We start from the raw sequence: 21,671 nt of genomic DNA on the forward strand, positions 1-21,671 counted from the left end.
GATGCTCGTGAAATTTGCCATTTTTTACGAGGCAAATTTATTGTTTTTTTGACACTAGATCAACAGGAACTGTCGTACTTCAAGTATGTTATTGTATACATCTCTAGCAAAATACATTACGTAGTTACAATTTATTTTTTGTCTGCAATATTATTTGGCAAATGTTAATTAATGTTTGATTTGGATGTTATCCATTGTAACTTTTGAGATATTTCAATCTATAATCACAATGAAAAATATTTATATTCATAATCATAAGGAAAACACTTTCTCCATATACAGGTGAAACTGTTGAAAAAAGCAGAGTATCAGTTGTTGTTGTTTTCAGTGGCGAACGTCGATTTGGTCCTTTTGTTGACAAACTTTGGAAAAGAAACATTACCGGAAAGACGTGGATCGCAAGTGAAGATTGGGCAACTTTCAAACCATACGCCTCTGAAAGATTTGCTCACTTATTTCAGGGGACCATTGGTTTTGCTCTCCAGCGAGGTTCAATCCCAGGTTTTTATGAATTTCTTGTAAATCTTCGGCCATTCTTACAAAATTCACTTTGTGAACATGAGTCTAACAGATATCCACATCAAATTAGCTTTGAAACAGCAAGGAAATATAACAAAAACACCATTTACAATGCTGCAAATGTATCAATGACAAGGAAATTCAAGCATGTTACAAGTTTCCTTCATGAACGATTGGAATTACATAATAATCACACAACAAATGGTATTCCAAATAATTGGACGTTTTTAAATGACATTGTGTTTGAATTGTATAATAAAAACTTGGAACGGGAAACAACACATATTTCAAATCATGTTGTGAATGATAGTGTTTTATATTATGAAAATAACAACAATATTACATGGAAAACAAGAAAAACTAAATTCCCAAATTATTGCTGCAACATGGAAGGTTCAGAAAATGCATTTCTTTTGGAATTCTGGGAAATGACTTTCAACTGCTCGTGGAGCATTTCAACTACAAAACTACGGACCTGCAACTGTATTGATGATCTCAGGAATTTTAAGACAGAATTCACTGATGTGTCTCACATGAGGGTGACGTACTCCACATACACAGCTACATATGCTCTTGCTCATGCCTTGCACGATTTGCAACAATGTATTCCTGGGTTAGGTCCATTACACAATGGTACTTGTGCTATGATTACAAACTTCAAATCATGGCAGGTAACAAGAGAGCAAACCATCATTCAAAATAATATATTGTGCATTTACAGCATTTACTGTACATTCTCTAGAAACAACCGCTCCCTATGAGAGTGGCCAAGGGAGGGGGGTGTGGGTCATATAAATGGGCATGCCCTCTCATTATCGTGCAGATTGTGGTGGGTTATTATTCTTAATAGAGTGACTCGGTGAGCTCCGCGCGCTTCACCACTCGTCGTTTCAGAGGGAAAGGCATATTTGACCATTTTGGTGTCTTTTGGGTCTTCATGGTCTTTTGGGTCTTCATTGTGTTTTGGGTCTTCAGGGCCATTTGGGTCTTCAGTGTATTTTGGATCCTCTGGGCCTTTAAGGGTATTTCGGGTCTTTGGGGTGTTTTGGGTATTCAGGGTCTTTGGGGTCTTCTGGGTCTTCATGGGCTTTTGGGTCATAAGGGTCTTTTGGTTCTTCTGGGTCTTTAAGGGTCTTTGGGGTATTTTGGTTCTTCAGGGTATTTAAGGGTGTTTTGGGTCTTCAGTGTCTTTAAGGGTATTTGGAAGTCTTCAGGGTGTTTTGGGTCTTCAGGGTATTTGGGGTCTTCAGGGTATTTTAGGTCTTCAGGGTGTTTTATGTCTTCAGGATCTTTTGGGTCTTCGGGATCTTTTGGGTCTTCGGGATCATTTGGGTCTTCGGGATCTTTTGGGTCTTCGGGATATTTTGGGTCTTCGGGATATTTTGGGTCTTCGGCATCTTTTGGGTCTTCGGGGCCATTTGGGTCTTCAGGGTATTTTGGATCCTCTGGGCTTTTCAGGGTATTTGGGGGTCTTTGGGGTGTTTTGGGTCTTCGGAGTCTTTGGGGTCTTTGTGGTCTTCAGGGGCTTTTGGTTTCTCTGAGTCTTTAAGGATCTTTTGGGTATTCTGGGTGTTTTTGGTGTTTGGGGTATTTTGGGTCTTCATGGTCTTCCTGGTGTGTTTGTGACTTCAGGGTAATTTTGGGTCTTTAAGGGTCTTTGTGGTCATCAGGGTGGTTTGGGTCTTTTGGCTCTTTTGGGTCTTCAGGGCATTTAAGGGTATTTTGGGTCTTCAGGGGTCTTGGTGGTCTTAAGGGTCTTGGGGGACTTAAAGGGTCATCAAATGTCTGAGGGGTCTCAGCAGTCTAAACGTAATTAAGCGTTCATGGACTGTGTTTTGGGTGTTAATTTTATTTGACGAGGAAGAAGAAGACATTTTGGTCGTACATAAACATAACCATAGAGATTGCTCTTTTATAATAAGATTATTCTGCAATGGCCACAGTCATTCCCACATTGTTGTCGGGTTGGCCGGGGGAAGCTTAGCCGAAGTATTTCACAAACCACCTGACCAGACCTCATGTTCGTCTATCCAATGCGTTACCATAACCTCATTTATTTCTTCACTGATTTAGATATTTTTTAAGCGTCATTATATTAATATTTTACCTTCCTTCTTATGCATAATGATTATGTTGAGTTTAATGATGACAAAATCGAGAATCTTACTGCTTTGGTGAAAATTGACGAGTGCACATAAATAACGCACTTTACTGTCTCTCAAAGTATCATTTCTGCTATTCATTTATTACATTTCATTTATTCTCCACATGAATATTTCAGCTTTTATACTATTTGAAGAAGGTCACATTCAGCATTATCAAGGCAGAAACACTGTTTTTTGATCAAAATGGAGATCCTCCTGCAGTATATGAGATTGTGAACTGGCAGAAAAACAATGAAAGTGCCTTAGATTTCAAAGTTGTTGGTATTTTTGATTCATCGTATCCACAAGAGCAGCAACTTAGTTTTCTTTCACGTGATATAGTTTGGAATGATGGTTCACGAAAGGCAAGTTTCGGTTTTCTTATTTTAAAGGCTTCTATCTAGTTTGAATTACAGTGCCCTCCAAAGGTATTAGAATACTGAAGCCAAATCTGTTATTATTGCTATATGCTCAAGAATTTGGATTTGAGATCAAAAGATGAATATGAGGCAAGAGTACGGAAGGCCAGCTTTTATTCCTTGGTATTTCTATGTATACATGTTTTCCATGATAGGACAATATCACTTTTATTGTTCAGACCCCCCATTTTAGGTAAGCAATAAGTATTGGAACAAATGACTGACAGGTGTTTCTTGTTGCATTGATTGTTCACACATAAAAGAGCTATGATTGGCTCGTCTTTGTTTTAGCCTTTGCTTTTGCCTTTGGAATCTGCTTTTGAAGTCAGTTGGCATAAACCAACATTAACACCAGAGAACAGACTGTGAAAGAAAAGCAAGCAATTTGGCAGGTGAAGGAACAAAATAATTCACTTAAAACCATAGTACAAAGGTTTGGCATTGCAAATACACCAATTCGGAATATCTTGAAAAAGAAAGAAACCACTAGTGCACTTAGGGATCGACAATGGCCAGGTCAGCCAAGGAAAACAATGGCAGTTGATGACAAAAAAATCATCAGAGCTGTGAAGAAAAACCTTAAAACAACTTTCAGTGACATCACCAACAACCTCCAGAGATCAGTGGTGTCACAATCTACTGTTCACAGGAGACTTCGACAGCAGAATTACAAAGGCTACACCGCAAGATGCAAACCTCTCATCTGCACCAAAATGGAAAGGCCCCAATATAATTTGACAAGAACTACAGAGGTGAGCCAGTGAGTTTTGGAACAAAATTTTACGGACAGGTGAGCCCAAGATAAACCTTTGCCAAAGTGATGAAAAGGTGAAAGTGTGGAGAAAGGAAGGAACTGCATATGATCCAAAGCATACCACCTCATCTGTGAAGCACCGTTGAGGTAGTGCCATGGCTTGCGCTTGCAGGCTGCCCCTGGAACTAGCTCACTCATCTTTATAGATTATGTAACTACTGATAGCAGCAGCAGAATTAATTTGAAAGTGTACAGAAACATTTTGTCTGCCTATGTACAAGAAAATGCCTCTAAACGCATTGGACGGTGCTTCACCATGGAGCCAAAAAATGACCCAAAACACACTGCCAAAACAACCAAGGAGTTCTTCATGGGAAAAAGTGGAAGGTTTTAGATTATAGCCAAGGTAATCTCCTGATTTAAATCCAGTGGCGCATACATTTCACTTCATGAAGAGGAGACTAAAGTTAGAAACCAACCAAAACAAACAACAACTGAAAATGTCTGCAGTGAAGGCTTGGAAAATCATGTGAAAGGAAGATACCAAGAGTTTGGTGATGCCAATGGGTCACAGGCTCGATGCATTTATTGCATGCAAGGGATTTGCAACCAAATAACAACTATTATACTACTTTAATTTACTTTAAAAGGGGAACCCAAACAGTCATACCACCTCAATGGTAATCTATCCCTTGACACCCTACAAAATAGACATGATATGTCTTTTTACGATTTAAGATTTATTAAGTGGGTAATTTTGCATTTAAAGGCAAAATGTTATTCACGATTAGCTTTGATGTCACACCAGGAAGTTGACCGCCACTTCCGTAATGCTTATTGGTAATATCACTGATTAATTAAACTTTAAAAAAAGTTAACCTTGAACTTTGATTTAAAAGTATGATTTACCTCAAACGGTGAATAATTTTCGAATTGCCACAAATATGCCAGGTCGATGTATCCTTGGTGTTTGTAGTAATACAAACTGAGATGGTTTCATGCTTCACCAATTGCCGAAAGATCTGAGGGTTGCCAGAAATTGGACAAGGTTTGTCCGAAATACCCGAGTGTAGATCGGGCCTTCAAAATGTTTGCTTTTGTGCTCAGAACATTTTACAAAGAACTGTTATGAAACAGCAGCGATGGGTAGATCTTTTTGTTAGCCACGACGATTGAGTGGAAGAAACAACCATCGCGCAAATGTGTAAGACCATCGATGCCGAGCTACCAGCATATGGACAAGGACAATTTGAGTGTTGAATCGTCACCTGTATTGGCCTGCCGGTGTCATGAAACAGATCCGCACCCGAAACAGATCCACCCCCCGGCGATTCTGTACCGGTACAAATTCGCCCCCCTCAAAATACAGACTTGGCATTTAATATAGAAATTTTTTTTTTCTTCACTTGGGTTTACTTTCTTAACTCAGTATATCAATCTGGTGAGTTTCTTTTACACTTTGGTGATTTATTTGTGAAAAGAACCATGTCACTGATTGTCTGTCGCAGCAAGAAGTCAACAACAGAATTATATCACAGGTGGCGTGGCAAAATGTACGGACAGGTGCATTTGATGATTGGCTTCACAGTCGGGTATACAAGGGTTTTTGCGTTCTGTATATTGGAAATCAACTGCTGCACGTCTCCAAAAGTTATTGCCGCTTCCTCTGGAGATGGTCCGTCAACTCGACAATGCTGTTTGTCATGGAGTGGTGGCTTTACGAAATTACGGCATGAAACAGCATGCTATTGCTCGGCAGTATGGCATCAGTCAAGGTCAGGTGTCAAAGATCCTGAAACGAAATGCTCAGAGGGGTGCCCTACTCCAATACCGAGGCCAGGACGTCCCCGCAGAACCACAAGGAGGGATGATCGCCAGCTGCACTTGTTAGTCCACAATGGCCGTACCAAGTCAGCTAATCGGCTTAGGGCTGAGTGGCAGCAACTGACAAATGTGCCTGTATCCAGAAGGCTAGTCAACCAACGACTGGTTCAAGCAAGCTATCGTGCCAGGCGTCCCCTGCGAAAGCCATGCCTGACCAGACAACACCATCAGCGCCGATTGCAGTGGGCCAGACAGCACCGTCAATGGCAGCCAGGACACTGGAACACGTGATCTTCAGTGACGAGTCTAGATTTCTGGTCTATCGTCAAGATGGCCACGTCTGAATGCGCAGACAAGTGCATGAAGCCTACAACAAAGATTGTATTGTGTCAAGAGTCCAAGCTGGAGGTGGTGGGGTGACTGTTTGGGCTGCTTTTCATGCAGGGGGCAAAACTGACCTGGTTGTTCTGAATGGAAACCTGAACCAGTTCAAGTACAGGGCCATTCTAGAAGAAACATTGCTTCCATTTGCTCGTGCAGCCTTTCGAGGAAACTTTGTCTTCCAAGATGACAATGCACGGCCTCATTGTGCTCGCATGATCCAACACTTTCTTGCTGACCATGGTGTAGAGCATATGGAGTGGCCTGCCATGTCCCCGGATATGAATCCGATAGAGCACTTGTGGGCAGTATTAACGCGTCAAATCGACCACTTGGACCAGCAGCCGACCGCTGTGCGTGAATTGCAGCAGGCTATTGTCACTGCATGGCAAGCGATTCCTGTCCAAACCTTGGCAAATCTCGTGAACAGCATGCCTCAACGTGTACGTGCTCTCCTGAATGCTCGTGGGGGTTACACGAAGTACTGAACTGTAATTTTACTGTCCGTAATCCCAGTCGTAATTTAACTTTTGTTTTTGTTAAAAAAATAATTGGCTAATGTGCAAAATAAAGAGATACTTCTGGAAAACGTACAGAGGTTTAACACAGTACTGTCCATGAATTGAGTTCGATATCAGTTTACATCACTTTCAAGGATCAATTTATTTGTTTCGAAATGTCAAATGTGGTTTTTGTTTCTTTTAAAGGTCACATTAACAAAATCTAGAATAATTTCAACATAATTCCAATGAACTTTTCGTTCTAAGACATCTTGAAAAGTAAGTTCACCCCCACAAAAAAAATAATTCCATATTAAATGCCAAGTCTGTAGATTTGCCCCCCCCTGCCACGAAATAGACTCTCCCCCATGACAAAATCGCCCCTCTTAATATATATGTACATGTTTCAGCAGATATTCAAACTTGGAAAAAAGTGTAACAATTGTGTGGCTCTTGGGGATTGTGGAAGAGTTCTTTTACAATTAATCTACAACTAGGGCAACTGAATATTGGTGTAAACCAATAAAAATAAAACCATAATAACCATAAAAATAAATAAAAATAACCAAAAATAACATAAAATAACATAAAATAACATAAAATAACCAAAAATAACCATAAAATAACCATAAATAACCATTACAATAACCATAAAATAACCATAAAACCATAAAAACCATAAAACCATAACCAAAATAAAAATAAACCAATAAAAATCTATCAATAATTACTATATCAAGTGTTCAAGTATGTCTTTAAAAGATTGAGAAAATGTGTAAGTCCGCACTCAATCAATTCCCCAAACAATATTAGTAGTACTTTTATCACGTCCCCTCTTGTAAACCAATATTTCCATATGTATATTTATATATCCGCAAACGAGAATGGGGGGCGATTCTATCCTGATGGGGGCGAGAAACGTATCCGCCCGGGGGCGAGTTTATACCGGTACAAATTCGCCGGGGGGAGAGTTTATACGGGGGCGGTTTTATTTCGCGACACAGGGGGAGGGGGGCAAGAGGGGAGGGGGGTAAGAGGGGAAGGGGATGGGGGAGGCAGGAGAGGAAGGGGGTTCATATATATGCTGGTGAGTGAATGTGGTGAATGGCGTTCATCACGTTTCTGAGCTAAGTGTGATACCGATCAGGAAGAAGAAGAATCCGTACTACAAACTTCGTACACTTCTGGAATTGTTTGATTTATTTGTATTCAAATGTCTGGTGATTGTTTTGTATTTATTTATGTGAATGTGTACTTGTATATAACTGTCATTAATTTTAAAAAGCTTAGGCACTATCGAGCGATTATTTCTTTTTTTACTCCAAAAAACCGATGTTTTTTTTCAAAAAAATTGGGTTTTGTTTTGCCTAAAACACTCCCGGGCACTCACTGATGAACCTCTGAAAGTTTGACGAAGATCTGTTCAGCCATCTCTGAGAAAAATGGCGACACAGACAGACAGACAGGCAGACACACACATGCATACAGACATCTCTCTTATATAGTAGATTTAGCAATAATAACAAACTTGACCTCGCCGTTCCAATACTTATGGACGGCACTGTATATTTCATTTCCAAGTGATATAAAAATACAAGTGACTGAGTCACAACTTGTCTATGAATTATATTTAAAAACTGTGACGAATTCTGTTTTCAAGGTTCCGAGCTCTTTGTGCAGCTATCCCTGCGAACCTGGAACACGCAAGGCTGCCCGGAAAGGAGAACCATTATGTTGTCACGATTGCATTGATTGCCCACAAGGACAATTCTCCAATGAGACAGGTAAAATAAAAGAGGTATTAACGTTCTGTAAATTAGACATTGTTTGTAAACCTACAATATGTTTTACAATTATGACCAGACTCGGTGCTCTAATGGTTAGAGTGGCCGCTCTGAGAGTGGGAGGTTGGCATTTCAAACCCAGCCATGTCATACCAAAGACGTTAAAAATAGCCCAGAGTGGGTTGACGGTCATCTCTGAAGGTTGTAATTCAGACCTCTGCTGATTTTGTGAGCCCCCCTGATCCTAAATCGAAAACTGTAAGACTGAGTGATCCTGTAGACAATCGATTCGAGGTCCTGAATCAGGTTCCAGAGCAATCAGTTGGTAAATAATAGGGGTCGAGTAGAGATACAGAGTTTCAGGGGGTAGAGGATCCCGGTAGATCCCGGATCCCGGTAGAGGATCCATCCCTGGGAGCTCCCATGATCTGGAAAAAAAATGAAAGACTCAACGATTGTGCGGGCCATCGAGTAGAAGGGCTGTATTAGGTTTCAAAGCAATTGGTGGGTAAATAATGGACGATTATGCATCCGAGGTTTCAGGTGGTAACCCCCTCATGGGAGCTCCCATGATCCTAAATCGAAAAATTGAAGCCTGAGCAGAAGGGCTGCATCGGGTTTAAGAGCAAACAGTGGCTAAATAAGGGATGAGTAGGGATCTGAAGTTTGGGGGGTAACCCCCTGAGAGCCCCAATGATCCGAAATCGAAAAATCGATTCCGGGCTACTGTCTTGTAGCCCGAGTGATTGTGCGGGCTACTATCTTGTATTCATGTGTCAAGTTTCAGAACAATTAGCTGGGTGATAAGGGAGGAGTGGCAAAAATCGGAAAAAGGTAACGAACGAACGAACGGATGGACGGACAGACATCCAGACATCATGACCCATTTTAGGTCATCTCATTTTGATTCTCGAAGAGAAGAGATTATAATTATATCGAAGAGATTATAATTGTGTGATATGATTTGATTACGTTTTCACCTCTGACCTGTTTGTTACTTGCAAAGTCGAAGATTTTGAAAGTATATTGGTCGGTCGACTTTGTTATTCTGTCCGTCTGTCCGTCTGTCCATTTGTCAATCACCTACAGGTCACAATTCTAAACCGATTGTCATGAAACTTTACCAAGTTGTAGTGATAGTCATAGTTGAGAAGTACAGTACATGGATGATCTAAAACTCTTCACAACCAATGATGACAAATTGGCAAATTAACTGAACTAGTAAAGCGAGTGCACAGACCAGTGTGAGTAGGACTAGCAGGGTATGTGAAAAGGTCAATAGACTATTGAATGACATTTGTACACGAGCAAGAAAACAACAAATCAGAAAAGGTATCCTTAACTCTTTCATGCAGTCATAAAAAAAAAAATCCCACGACGATGCAGTCCTGGACGTCTCGGAGACCCAGCAAACGCAAGTGTAAAAAAAAATTTTTGAATTGTTTTTTTTTCCCCAATTTTTTTTAATCAAAGTCGATGCTCATGGATGTGTATTTGCTCAAAAAAAGGGTGATTCATTGATCTTACTATTTAGAAGAAGCCCATACAGGTAATGCAAAAAAAAAAATTAACTTTTTTTGAATTAGGTTTTTTTACTTTTTCTTTTCTCTAGAAGGTTGAGGATGATGGAGGAGTATTTGCTCAATAAATCAGGTATTGGATGGGGAAAGATATGAGATAGTGGTGAACAGCTATTTTAAAGACCTGGAGGGAGGAGTAGGATTGAAGAGAGTGAGGGAGTTTGTTCCAGAGGCGGGAGAAAAGAGGAATGAAAGAGTGAAGTTATTTTTTATTTTTTTTTGTATACAAGATCGAGGCTCGTGAGAGAGCTAACATTAATCACACAAAAAGTCAAATCGCAACAAACCAACACATAAAACACAAAATAAGGGGAGCGGTAGACAAGATGGGGAGAGAGGGCAAAGGACACAAACACAACATTTGAGAGCAGGGACATCGAGAGAACTATGGGAGGGAGAGGGCTTGGGGGGAGGTGAGAGAGGTATAAAACATATGGACACTGCAAGGACTTCCAGGAAATAAGTTGGAATTTCGAAAAGGTGTATCTGGGGTGAATTAGCGGGGGTAGAAAAGATCAAGGTTTTGGATGGGGGAAGAAGATAAGAGATGGTGGTGAACAGCTGTTTTAAAGACCTGGAGGGAGGAGTGGGATTGAAGGGAGTGGGGGAGTTTGTTCCAGATGCGGGGAAAAAGGGGAATACAAGAGTGAAGGTGAACAGAGAGCCTAGATTTTGGCAGTTTAACCATAAGAGGGTTGCTGGTCGATCTTGTGCGAACTGCAGGAATATTTGGGGGACAGAGCGCAGAGAGAGAGGATTTTCTAGAGATTCGGAGAGATCATTGATGAAGACCAGAAAAAGCACAGGGCCCAGAACACTGCCTTGTGGAACTCCAGCCTGAACAGGAAGGGGAGATGAGAGAAATCCATTCAGGGCCACACGTTGACTACGACCAGAGAGGAAGTCTGCAAGCCATGATTGGAGATTTCCATGGATACCATAGGAGGAGAGTTTGGTAAGCAGAGCGGGTTGCCAGACCGTAGTGAAGGCACGTGATATGTCAAGGGAGACAGCTCTGATTTCCTGTTTGGCATTGAGGACCTCCATCCATTGTTGAGACAGCAGAAGCAACATGTCCAGAGTAGAATGACCTGGTCTGAATCCAAATTGATGATCGGAGATCAAGCCATTGGAGAAGAGGAAGGATTAGCCAGAGCAGTTGATAGTGTGTCAGAGAATACAGAAGAATTGGGTGGTCTCGCGAGATCTTGCGGGGGAGGTCACAATTTTTCGAATCTGTCCCGATCTTCATGCATGCTCGAAGTTAAGTAATTGTTCACAATTGTATTTTTGGTGAGCAGAGAGTCTTGATTTTGGCAATTTCACCATACGAGGGATGCTGGTAGATCTTGTGCGACCTGTAGGAATATTTGGGGGACAGAGCACAGACAGAGCTGGGGGGTGGAGGGGGGCCTAGGCCGGAGAGGAGTCGGTAGAAAACAGAAAGACCACCAACCTACCTGTGGTGAGTATGTGAAAGGCAAAGACAGGAGATTCCAATGATTCTGAAAGCTTTGGTTTCTACAGCGTGAAGCCGAGCTCGGTGTGAGGCAGGAGCACCGGCCCAGAGGGGAGAGCAGTGTTCCATTGAGCTGCTGATGAAAGCCTTGTATGTGGCGAGGAGCTCAGGTGTGCCAAGGAAGGACTTCGCACGACGGAGGATGCTCAGTCAGCGACTGGCTTTGGAGGCCAGATTGGAAATGTGGTTTTCCCAGGAAAGATCATGGCAGATAGTGAGACCCGAAAGCTTGAGTGACAGAACTTCTTGAAGAGGGTTGTTGAGAAAGTAAATGGGAGGGTTTTCCAGACGGTCTTTCCGGAGAGACATCGTAAGAGTGTGAGATTTGTCAGGATTGAAAGACGTGTTCCACTTGTTTGATCAGCTTGTAATTTTCCCAAGGCTGCAAAGAGTGATGAGGCTGCTGCCTGCCGATCTGAGGGATGAGATATGGAGCAAAAAGATAGAGGATTTTCCAGAGTCAAAGAGATCATTATAATGATAATGATAATAATAATAATAATAATAAATTCGGTTTTATTAACATAAAAAGCATACAAGACCATAGTCCGAAGACTAAAATGGCTGTGTTTACATTAAAATGAGAAAATCAATTTACGATGAATGAAAAAGCAAATAAATACCGATAGATAACATTTCAAAATCAACCACCAGCATGCAAATAACAAGAAATTATTCAATAAATAGGTCAATAAATTTACAAACAAGTTTACTTTACTTTTAAAAAAACAACAGGAAAAAACATTTAAGAGATGAGATAACGATTTTACAGACATTAAAAAGTTTAAAACATTCAGCAATTATACAGAACATGTGAATATATTATTTACTTTGTATTAAATTACACATGCTGGTAATAAAAGTTGAAATCTTTCAAAATTATTGAAAAAAAAATTAATAATAATAATAATAATAACGCAGAAAATCAAAACAAACAAAAAAAAATTCATTTAAAAGATTAAAATACATTAATCATGTTTCAACTGGACGTTTAACAGTTTCACGAGAGCAGGGACACTAGATTGTTTATATCGCTGAGTTCTTGATTGAGGGATGTGTATGTGGTGAGAATTTCTGAGTCCAGTTCGAGAGAGGCTTTGCCGTTCAGCTGGAAGCAGATCACGATGTCGCGAGGAAGCAGATCACGATGTCGCAAGGAAGCAGATCATGATGTTGCAAGGAAGCAGATCATGATGTCGCAAGGAAGCAGATCACGATGTCGCAAGGAAGCAGATCACGATGTCGCAAGGAAGCAGATCACGATGTCGCAAGGAAGCAGATGACGATGTCGCAAGGAAGCGAGGATCTTTTTTGCGAAGTTGGTGAGGATATCAATTCTTCGCATAGCCAGGGAAGGAATGCTGAAGCTGCTTAGGAGTTCCTCGTAATGATGTTGATCAGGGTACGCGATCATCCTAAGAGCTCTTCGCTGCACTCTATTCTATCAGACTGCTGTGCTGTCAGGCTACTACTCCAAACCGGTGCGCAGAATTACATCAAAGGGCGATTATACATTGTGTAGATGAACACAATATCTCTGTTTGAAACACCGTTACTCTTCAATTTGCACAAAATATAGAGGCGGCGTGATGCGCACTTGATGATTTGCTCGACCTGCGCATCCCACTGAAGGTTCGACTGTATGGTAACACCAAGGAGGCGAAGTGTCGACACAGATTCAAGAACTTCATTTCCCATGGTAATCAAGGGGGAGGCCAAGTGGGATGAAGAGAAGATGAAGAGAAGAATGATGAAGATTAGAAAAAGCCAAGGCCCAGAATACTGCCTTGAGGAACTCCAGCCTGGACAGGAAGAGGGGATGAGAGAATTCTGTTTCGGTCAAAATGTCAAAGGTTAATTCAAGGTCAAACTTCTAAAATCATCTGGAAAAAAAACCATACATCTGAAAAATAATCAATTTTCATTCAATTGTCCCTGAGCTATAATTACGATCGTCAATTTTAATCTTAATGAGATGGACAATTTTATGTCTCCATTGCAACCTTTTTTGGGGGGAGAGGAGGGTGGGAGTTGTGGATTTTGCAAGTATCACCTTTCTTGTTTGTTTGTCACAGCAGGATAACTCAGAGTTATGGACTGTTTCGGATTAAATTTGGTGGCCTGGTTAGGTATATGACAAGGACGAAATAGTTAGATTTTGATGTAGATCTGGATCCGGATATTAGTATTTTCAAAAGTGATTCTTCAAAATTTAGAGATTGGGCCAAAACCGATATGTAGCACAATATTCCAAAAGGTTGTGGACGGATTATGACAAAACTTGGTGGATGAGTTTGGAAGGTGACACGAACAAGTCGATTTGATTTTGGTTAAGGTCTGGATGCAGATCCGGCTGATCAATTGGATACAAAATGTAAACTGTTCATCCTGCCGGAGGTATCGTGTGCACTCGGACAAGTGCCGTTCTAGTACCTCATATTAATCCACTTTTTTTTTTACAGAATAAATGTAGATTGGTAGAATATATATTTTTAAATGCTTTAACGATTCCCCCGAGGTAGACAATGTCGCAAGTTCTTGGTATACCGATAAGAATATTCTCCACCCCAATCCACCATGTCCAATTTCACCCCATATCCTGTCAAACCAACAGGTTCAAAAGTGTTTGATTGTCTAGTTTTTTTTTTGAGCAGTTTGTTTCTTTAAAATCTATGAACTATTGTAAAAAAATATGAGTAAAAATGTACTTTGTAAAATCTTTCGTTTTAACTCAACTGGACTATGTCCAGCTGAGTTTTTGTCGACACCCAGTGCCCGTCGTCCATCGTCCATCTGTCGTCTGTCTGTCTGTCTGTCATCTGTAAACAATTCGACGTCCATGCTCGAAAAGTCAAAAATATTGATGAAATTTGATGAAACTTGTTATGCAGCATCTTTAAGACATAAACTAGTTTGGGATTGCATGTGGGCGTTGCCACCCAAAAATGGGCACGGCAGGGCGGCCATATTGAAAAATCAATTTTTGTCAATCTGGTACTTCCTAATGTAGCTAGAAGGCTAAAACTTGGTGTGTAGTCAGTGTGTAACAAACCTCAACACATATATTACGGGTTTTGATGATGTCTGAAAAATGACCTCGTCGTGACCTATGTCCCATAACATGACTTGTCCCATAAACATCAGTTTGGATGACGTCCAAGCTCTAAAAGTCACAAATACTGATGAAATTTGATGAAACTTGTGCCTTTTGCCACTTAAAGATATTTGAAAACACATATAAACGCACATATAAACATATAAACGCACATATAAACTACAGACTTGGCATTTAATATGGAATATTTTTTTTGTGGGGGTGCACTTACTTTTCAAGATGTCTTAGAACCAAAAGTTCATTGGAATTATGTTGAAATTATTCTAGATTTTGTTAATGTGACCTTCAAAAGAAACAAAAACCACATTTGACATTTCGAAACAAATAAATTGATCCTTGAAAGTGATGTAAACTGATATCGAACTCAATTCATGGACAGTACTGTGTTAAACTTCTGTACGTTTTCCAGAAGTATCTCTTTATTTTGCACATTAGCCAAATTTTTTTTAACAAAAACAAGAGTTAAATTACGACTGGGATTACGGACAGTAAAATTACAGTTCAGTACTTCGTGTAACCCCCACGGGCATTCAGGAGAGCAGATACACGTTGAGGCATGCTGTTCACGAGATTTGCCAAGGTTTGGACAGGAATCGCTTGCCATGCAGTGACAATAGCCTGCTGCAATTCACGCACATAGGTCGGCTGCTGGTCCAAGTGGTCGATTTGACACGTTAATTCTGCCCACAAGTTCTCTGTCGGATTCATATCCGGGGACATGGCAGGCCACTCCATATGCTCTACACCACGGTCAGCAAGAAAGTGTTGGATCATGCGAGCACGATGAGGCCGTGCATTGTCATCTTGGAAGACAAAGCTTCCTCGAAAGGCAGCACGAGCAAATGGAAGCAATGTTTCTTCCAGAATGGCCCTGTACTTGAACTGGTTCAGGTTTCCATTCAGAACAACCAGGTCAGTTTTGCCCCCTGCATGAAAAGCAGCCCAAACGGTCACCCCACCACCTCCAGCTTGGACTCTTGGCACTATACAATCTTTGTTGTAGGCTTCATGCACTTGTCTGCACACTCGGACGCGGCCATCTTGACAATAGACCAGAAATCTAGACTCGTCACTGAAGATCACGTGATTCCAGTGTCCTGGTTGCCATTGGCGGTGCTCTCTGGCCCACTGCAATCGGCGCTGGTGGTGTTGTCTGGTCAGGCGTGGCTTTCTCAGGGGACGCCTGGCACGATAGCCTGCTTGAACCAGTCGTTGGTTGAATAGCCTTCTGGATACAGGCACATTTGTCAGTTGCTGCAACTCAGGCCTAAGCTGATTAGCTGACTTGGTACGGCCATTGCGGACTAACCGGTGCAGCTGGCGATCATCCCTCCTTGTGGTTCTGCGGGGACGTCCTGGCCTCGGTATTGGAGTAGGGACACCCCTCTGACCATTTCGTTTCAGGATCTTTGACACCTGACCTTGAGTGATGCCATACTGCCGAGCAATAGCACGCTGTTTCATGCCGTAATTTCGTAAAGCCACAACTCCATGACAAACAGCATTGTCGAGTTGACGGACCATCTCCAGAGGAAGCGGCAATAACTTTTGGAGACGTGCAGCAGTTGTTTTCCACTAATACAGAACGCAACAACCCTTGTATACCCGAATGTGAAGCCAATCATCAAATGCACCTGTCCGTACATTTTGCCACGCCACCTGTGATATAATCCTGTTGTTGACTTCTTGCTGCGACAGACAATCAGTGACATGTTTCATTGGTTCTTTTAACAAATAAATCACCAAAGTGTAAAAGAAACTCACCAGATTGATATGCTGAGTTAAGAAAGTAAACCCAAGTCAAGAAAAAAAAAATATTCCATATTAAATGCCAAGTCTGTATATAATTTGTGGTTCTATTATGCATATTCTAACCATATTGATATAGACCAGTTGAGTTCAGGTTCCCTGGAACCTTTAGTTTTGTTTTTGTTTTGACTTCAGATTCTCAAGAATGTTTTCACTGCCCCAAATACTTTTGGTCAACTGAACATGGTGACGATTGTGTTATTATGGCTGAAGAATTTCTGGGTTTTTCTGACCCGTTGTCGATCACTATGTTGGTGATGTTACTCATTGGAATGGTGTTGGTTGCTGTGGTTATTGTGCTGATGTCCACCCAACGTGAACTCCATCTGGAGAAAGCTGAAAGTTTTGTAGTGAATCTACTGCTTCTTGTTGCCTTGGGAGGATGTTTTTGCAGTACATTAGCTTTTATTGGTAAACCAACAGACAACTTGTGTAGCTTACGGGAAACGTGTCCATGTATATTGTTGTCACTTGCGATAATCTGCATGTTGGCAAAATGCACAAAAGGGTTCATTGCTTCTAAAGGTATGATGTACATTGGTGATTTTCATTGTATCTGGACATGAAAAATAAGCTTTAAATCAAACCATCATAAAAACTTTGATATGCACAAACAATAGGTGTTGTTAAAAGGCAGTATTTATGAAACCAAAACAGTAAAAATGTACAATTCTGCTTGTAGATTGTTGTCATTGTAAATTCATGCATTTTCTTCCCTTAACCAGCTGCCCACTCAGGTTTGTTTTTAATATATACACCTCTCTGTAACGTTCGTTATGTTAACCTCCTCTTCCCAAGGTTTGGGAAAGGTTGTGTGTATTTCTAACCTCCTCTTCCCAAGGTTTGGGAATGGTGGTGTGTGTTTCTAACCTCCTCTTCCCAAGGTTTGGGAATGGTGGTGTGTGTTTCTAACCTCCTCTTCCCAAGGTTTGGGGATGGTGGTGTGTATTTCTAACCTCCTCTTCCCAAGGTTTGGGAATGGTGGTGTGTGTTTCTAACCTCCTCTTCCCAATGTTTGGGAATGGTGGTGTGTGTTTCTAACCTCCTCTTCCCAAGGTTTGGGGATGGTGGTGTGTATTTCTAACTTCGTCTTCCCAGGGTTTGGGAATGGTGGTGTGTATTTCTAACTTAGTCTCCACAAGGTTTGAGAATGGTGGTGTGTATTTCTAACCTCTTCTTCCCAAGCTTGTGGAATGGTGGTGTGTGTGCTCAAACATGGTTGCTGCTCGATCAAAGATAGCTCGGTGGAGGCAGTTGTAACAGCAAATGAGAACATGATTGGAATTGAAAAGGTAGGTGCTGCTTCATGCATGAATAAGTAATAGTTTTTGCGTCAACTGAACTGCCCATCGTTCTAATCGTGCAACAAGATGTATCTTGTTTCTTGACTCTGAACATTTGTAAATAGTGTATCCACGAGATACTTCTGCCCAAAAGGTCAAGGTCTAAAATGTTTCTCCATTCCTGAAGACCAATACAATTCTTGCTGCAGCACTATGGTCACTGTGTCTCCACTAATAATGCTCCCATTGGTCATGACTAACCCTTTAATTTAATTAAAGAATTAGATTGATTAATTAATTAATTAATTTAATTTACATTTTATTTATTTAATTAATTTAATTAATGTATTTTTATTTTTTGGATTTAATCACTTTAAATGATCACGATTACCAAGCATATCTCACTACAGACACCCTCAAGTGCTTTGGTTGTAGGTACAGTTTGTCGGTACAGCCATACAAAGGAGTTTTGCCCATTCAGTGAGAAGAAGAGCCTTCTACGGATGTAGACATTTATATGATTATCAGGATAATGTTACGGATTCCCTCTCGCCAAATGTACAAGATAAACCAGTTGAACAAGTTGAAACAACGCTTCCTAACGAGCAGATGGACAGTGCTAGCTAATGAGGCATTTGTTTCTGTTTCCAAGTAAAACAAGAATGACTACACTATGGTCACAATCTGCGACACAAAATATTGTTGCGGATCTCTCGAGCCCATTGACGTACAGAGGGGGATTAAACCCTTTTCCCCCTTCGAGCTTCGAGTCCACGAGGCCGAGTCGCCACTCCCGTAGCGAGCGTGCGGAAGGGTATTTGGTCGAGTCCCTACGTACCTTCGATACACACGCTGCCACGAGAACGGGGACTGGACCTCGCACAAGCCACGCTAATCGGATACGCCGAGCGGTTTGCGTGTCATCAATTGATGACTTGTGCCATTAATTCCTATTGAACCCGATTTGAGCGGTTTTATTCGTACAATGCTAGGCCAATGGATGGAAATGACGGGAACGATCAAATGGAAGAAAGAACACAGGTTTATTTACAATTATACAGGGTGAAGAGAAAAGACACAGAGCAGATGCTTAATCAGTCTTACTTAATCCCCGGACAAGGGCCCACTCACTCATGCAGGGAAAAGAAGGAAGGACAAGTTCACGCTCCAAACGCGCCTTGGCACCGTTCACTCCAGACAGCTCGCCGGGCGTGGCCCTCGGATGTTCGCGGCACGTGTGCTGGGAGTGCAGGCATTTTGATCGTGCGTCTGTGGCCCCGAGATGGATCGTCTTCACAAGCGCATTATTCACAGCCGCAGAGCGCAGGGCACAGGGAGAGTTCGTGCACAGAGAGGGCTATAACAAGCAACCGCCTGACTTCACTCATGACTCGTTCTCTCTCTCTCTCACTGGGACTTGGGCACTGTTGCACTCTCTCACAATGCTCACTCAACGTTGGGTCTCTGTCGATGACTGGGGCACTCTCACTCTCACTGGTGCGGGGGGCCTGGGGCAGGGTTTTATAGCCCCGCCCCAGAGTCTTACCCGAATGTTCCAAGCCCCTCCTCTGGCTGCTGTTGTTAGCCACTCCCCTTGAGCTCCGATTGGCTGCTCGCCGCTTTCCAGCCACTCCCCTGCAGCTCCTCCCTTGGGCCTTCCAGACTTGTTCCAGGCCTAGCACGTGGCATTCTAGCCCAATCGAGGCCTACACTTACTGGCCTGCTCAACACATACTAACACAGGAAAGGAGACTAAGCTTACATTGAATACGAAATAACAACTAAGTGAGGCTACATGTTGTGGTGCAACTACCTACGAGGGGGGTTATCCTGTATTCTCAAAACTGCAACAATATATATTCTCTGCCTCCTCTGTCCACTCAACTCCCTCATCCTTGTTGTTGAAGGTATTATATAATTCATCTACGAGAGTCTTATAGAGGGAAGAATCTTACCTCACCACTTATAAAGAGAAGACAAGGAGAAGAAGAAGAAGAAGAAGATTTTCTCGGTTTGGTTAGATATCAATTACTAATCTGACAGTCAGCTGGGTCTGGTTCCAGGCAACTAGTGCACCCACTCCATCCAGGAGCGGCAGGAAGGGTCAATGTTATTATCCTCTGTGCGGTACATAGATTACAGTAGATCTAGACTTGGGCCTCAAGAATATCAGAGGTGTACTCAGTTCCCAAGTTTTTGTCCTCCCACTCTGTTTCCCACACCTTTGCTGGCAGAAGTAATAAATAGCACCGCAAAGCAGGCGAAACCCCTCAGCCCATGCATGGTGGAAACCAATTTCAAGATGGCTGCCGTGGCGGCCATATTGAAAATGGCAGCACACCCATTTTCGAAAGGAACCTTCCTCTACTCAACCCCAACACACACTGCAAAAATGGATTTAATCGGACAAGCCGTTCTGCTTGAAATTTATGGAAACCAATTTCAAGATGGCTGCCATGGCGGCCATATTGAAAATCGCAGCGCACCCATGAACCTTTCTCTACTCAACCCCAACACATACTGCAAAAATGGATTTAATCGGACAAGCCGTTCTGCTAGAAATTGACGGAAACCAATTTTAAGATGGCTGCCGTGGTGGCCATATTGAAAATCGCAGCGCGCCCATTTTCGCAAGGCCCCTTCCTCTACCGAACCCCAACAAACACTGCAAAAATGAATTTAATCGCACAAGCCATTCTGCTAGAAATTGACGGAAACCAATTTCAAGATGGCTGCCATGGCGGCCATATTGAAAATCGCAGCGCGCCAATTTTCGCAAAGCCCCTTCCTCTGCTCAACCCCAACAAACACTGCAAACATGGATTTAATCGGACAAGCCGTTCTGCTCAAAATTGACGGAAACCAATTTCAAGATGGCTACCGTGGCGGCCATATTGAAAATCGCCGCGCACCCATTTTCGAAAGGAACCTTCCTCTACCCAACCCCAACACACACTGCAAAAATTAATTTAATCGGACAAGCCGTTCTGCTCGAAATTGACGGAAACCAAAAGTTGACGGACGCCTGGACGACGCCCGTGACGACAATACCCTTTAGCCCAATTTGGGCTGAGGGGTGATAAGCATGTCATCTTCTGGCAAAAAGCAAATAAGTGAAAAACCCATGTAGTGACAGGTTTGTTTTACTACAGGAAGAGGATAATTTAGAAGCTTCTACGAATAGAAGCGCATTACTCTTGAATGGAAGCTGCCCAACCAATGACAAAAGGAGTTGTTTTTGACCCTTTTGACAGTTTCCTTTTGCAAAAGGAGGTTCGTTGTGTAAACTACTCCCCTCCTTTACAACCAATAAAGAGAGAAAAGGATTAAGTTTTCCAAAAAGGAAGTAATAAAAGAGGTGAATAATTATGATAAGAGAATTATGAAGCAGGAAGTTAAATCTACTAAAGCAGGGTGACCTTCATTAACCCAATATTTTCGCCACAGCACAGATACAGTGCCTTCAGAAAGTATTCAGACCCCTTGACCTTTTCACATTTTGTTGTGTTACAGCCTGAATTTAAAATGGAATAAAATGACATTTTTTTGTCACTGATCTACACATAATACCTCGTAATGTCAAAGTGTAATTTCTTTTTTTTTTAAATCTTTTATAAAAGAATTAAAGATGAAAAGCTGAAATGTTTTGAGTCAATAAGTATTCAACCCCTTTTTCTGTAACACTCCACATTGAGCTCAGGTGCATCCAATTTTATTTGATCACCCTTGAGATGACGACAACTTGATTGGAGTCCACCTGTGGCCAATTCAATTGAATGGAAATGATTTAGAAAGAAACACACCTTCCTATATAAGGTCTCACAGATGACAGTGCATGTCAGAGAAGACAATCCACCATGAAGTCCAAGGAACTGTCCATATAACTCCGAGATAAAATTGTGAGCAGGCTTAGATCTGTGGAAGGGGATAAAACAATTTATAGTGTTGAAAGTTCCCAAGAGCACAGTGGTCAGGGAGGTGACCAACACCCCAATGACAACTCAGGCAGAACTACAGAATTCCTTAGCTCAGATGGCAGA

General features: G+C 41.7%; 1 protein-coding gene across 1 annotated transcript in view; it reads left to right on the forward strand.

Moving 5' to 3' along the window:
- Positions 1-21,671, forward strand: part of LOC144891256 (extracellular calcium-sensing receptor-like) — a 98,144-nt gene that overhangs the window by 74,928 nt on the left and 1,545 nt on the right. Inside the window, exons 6-9 of the mRNA XM_078773672.1 lie at positions 462-552; positions 913-1,190; positions 2,801-3,028; positions 8,202-8,325. Coding sequence (XP_078629798.1) covers positions 462-552; positions 913-1,190; positions 2,801-3,028; positions 8,202-8,325 — 721 coding nt within the window. The remainder of the gene's footprint in view (positions 1-461; positions 553-912; positions 1,191-2,800; positions 3,029-8,201; positions 8,326-21,671) is intronic.

Source organism: Myxine glutinosa, chromosome 3 (genome assembly GCF_964187855.1).
Source record: "Myxine glutinosa chromosome 3, kmMyxGlut1.1, whole genome shotgun sequence".
In the NCBI taxonomy this organism is placed as follows: domain Eukaryota; kingdom Metazoa; phylum Chordata; class Myxini; order Myxiniformes; family Myxinidae; genus Myxine; species Myxine glutinosa.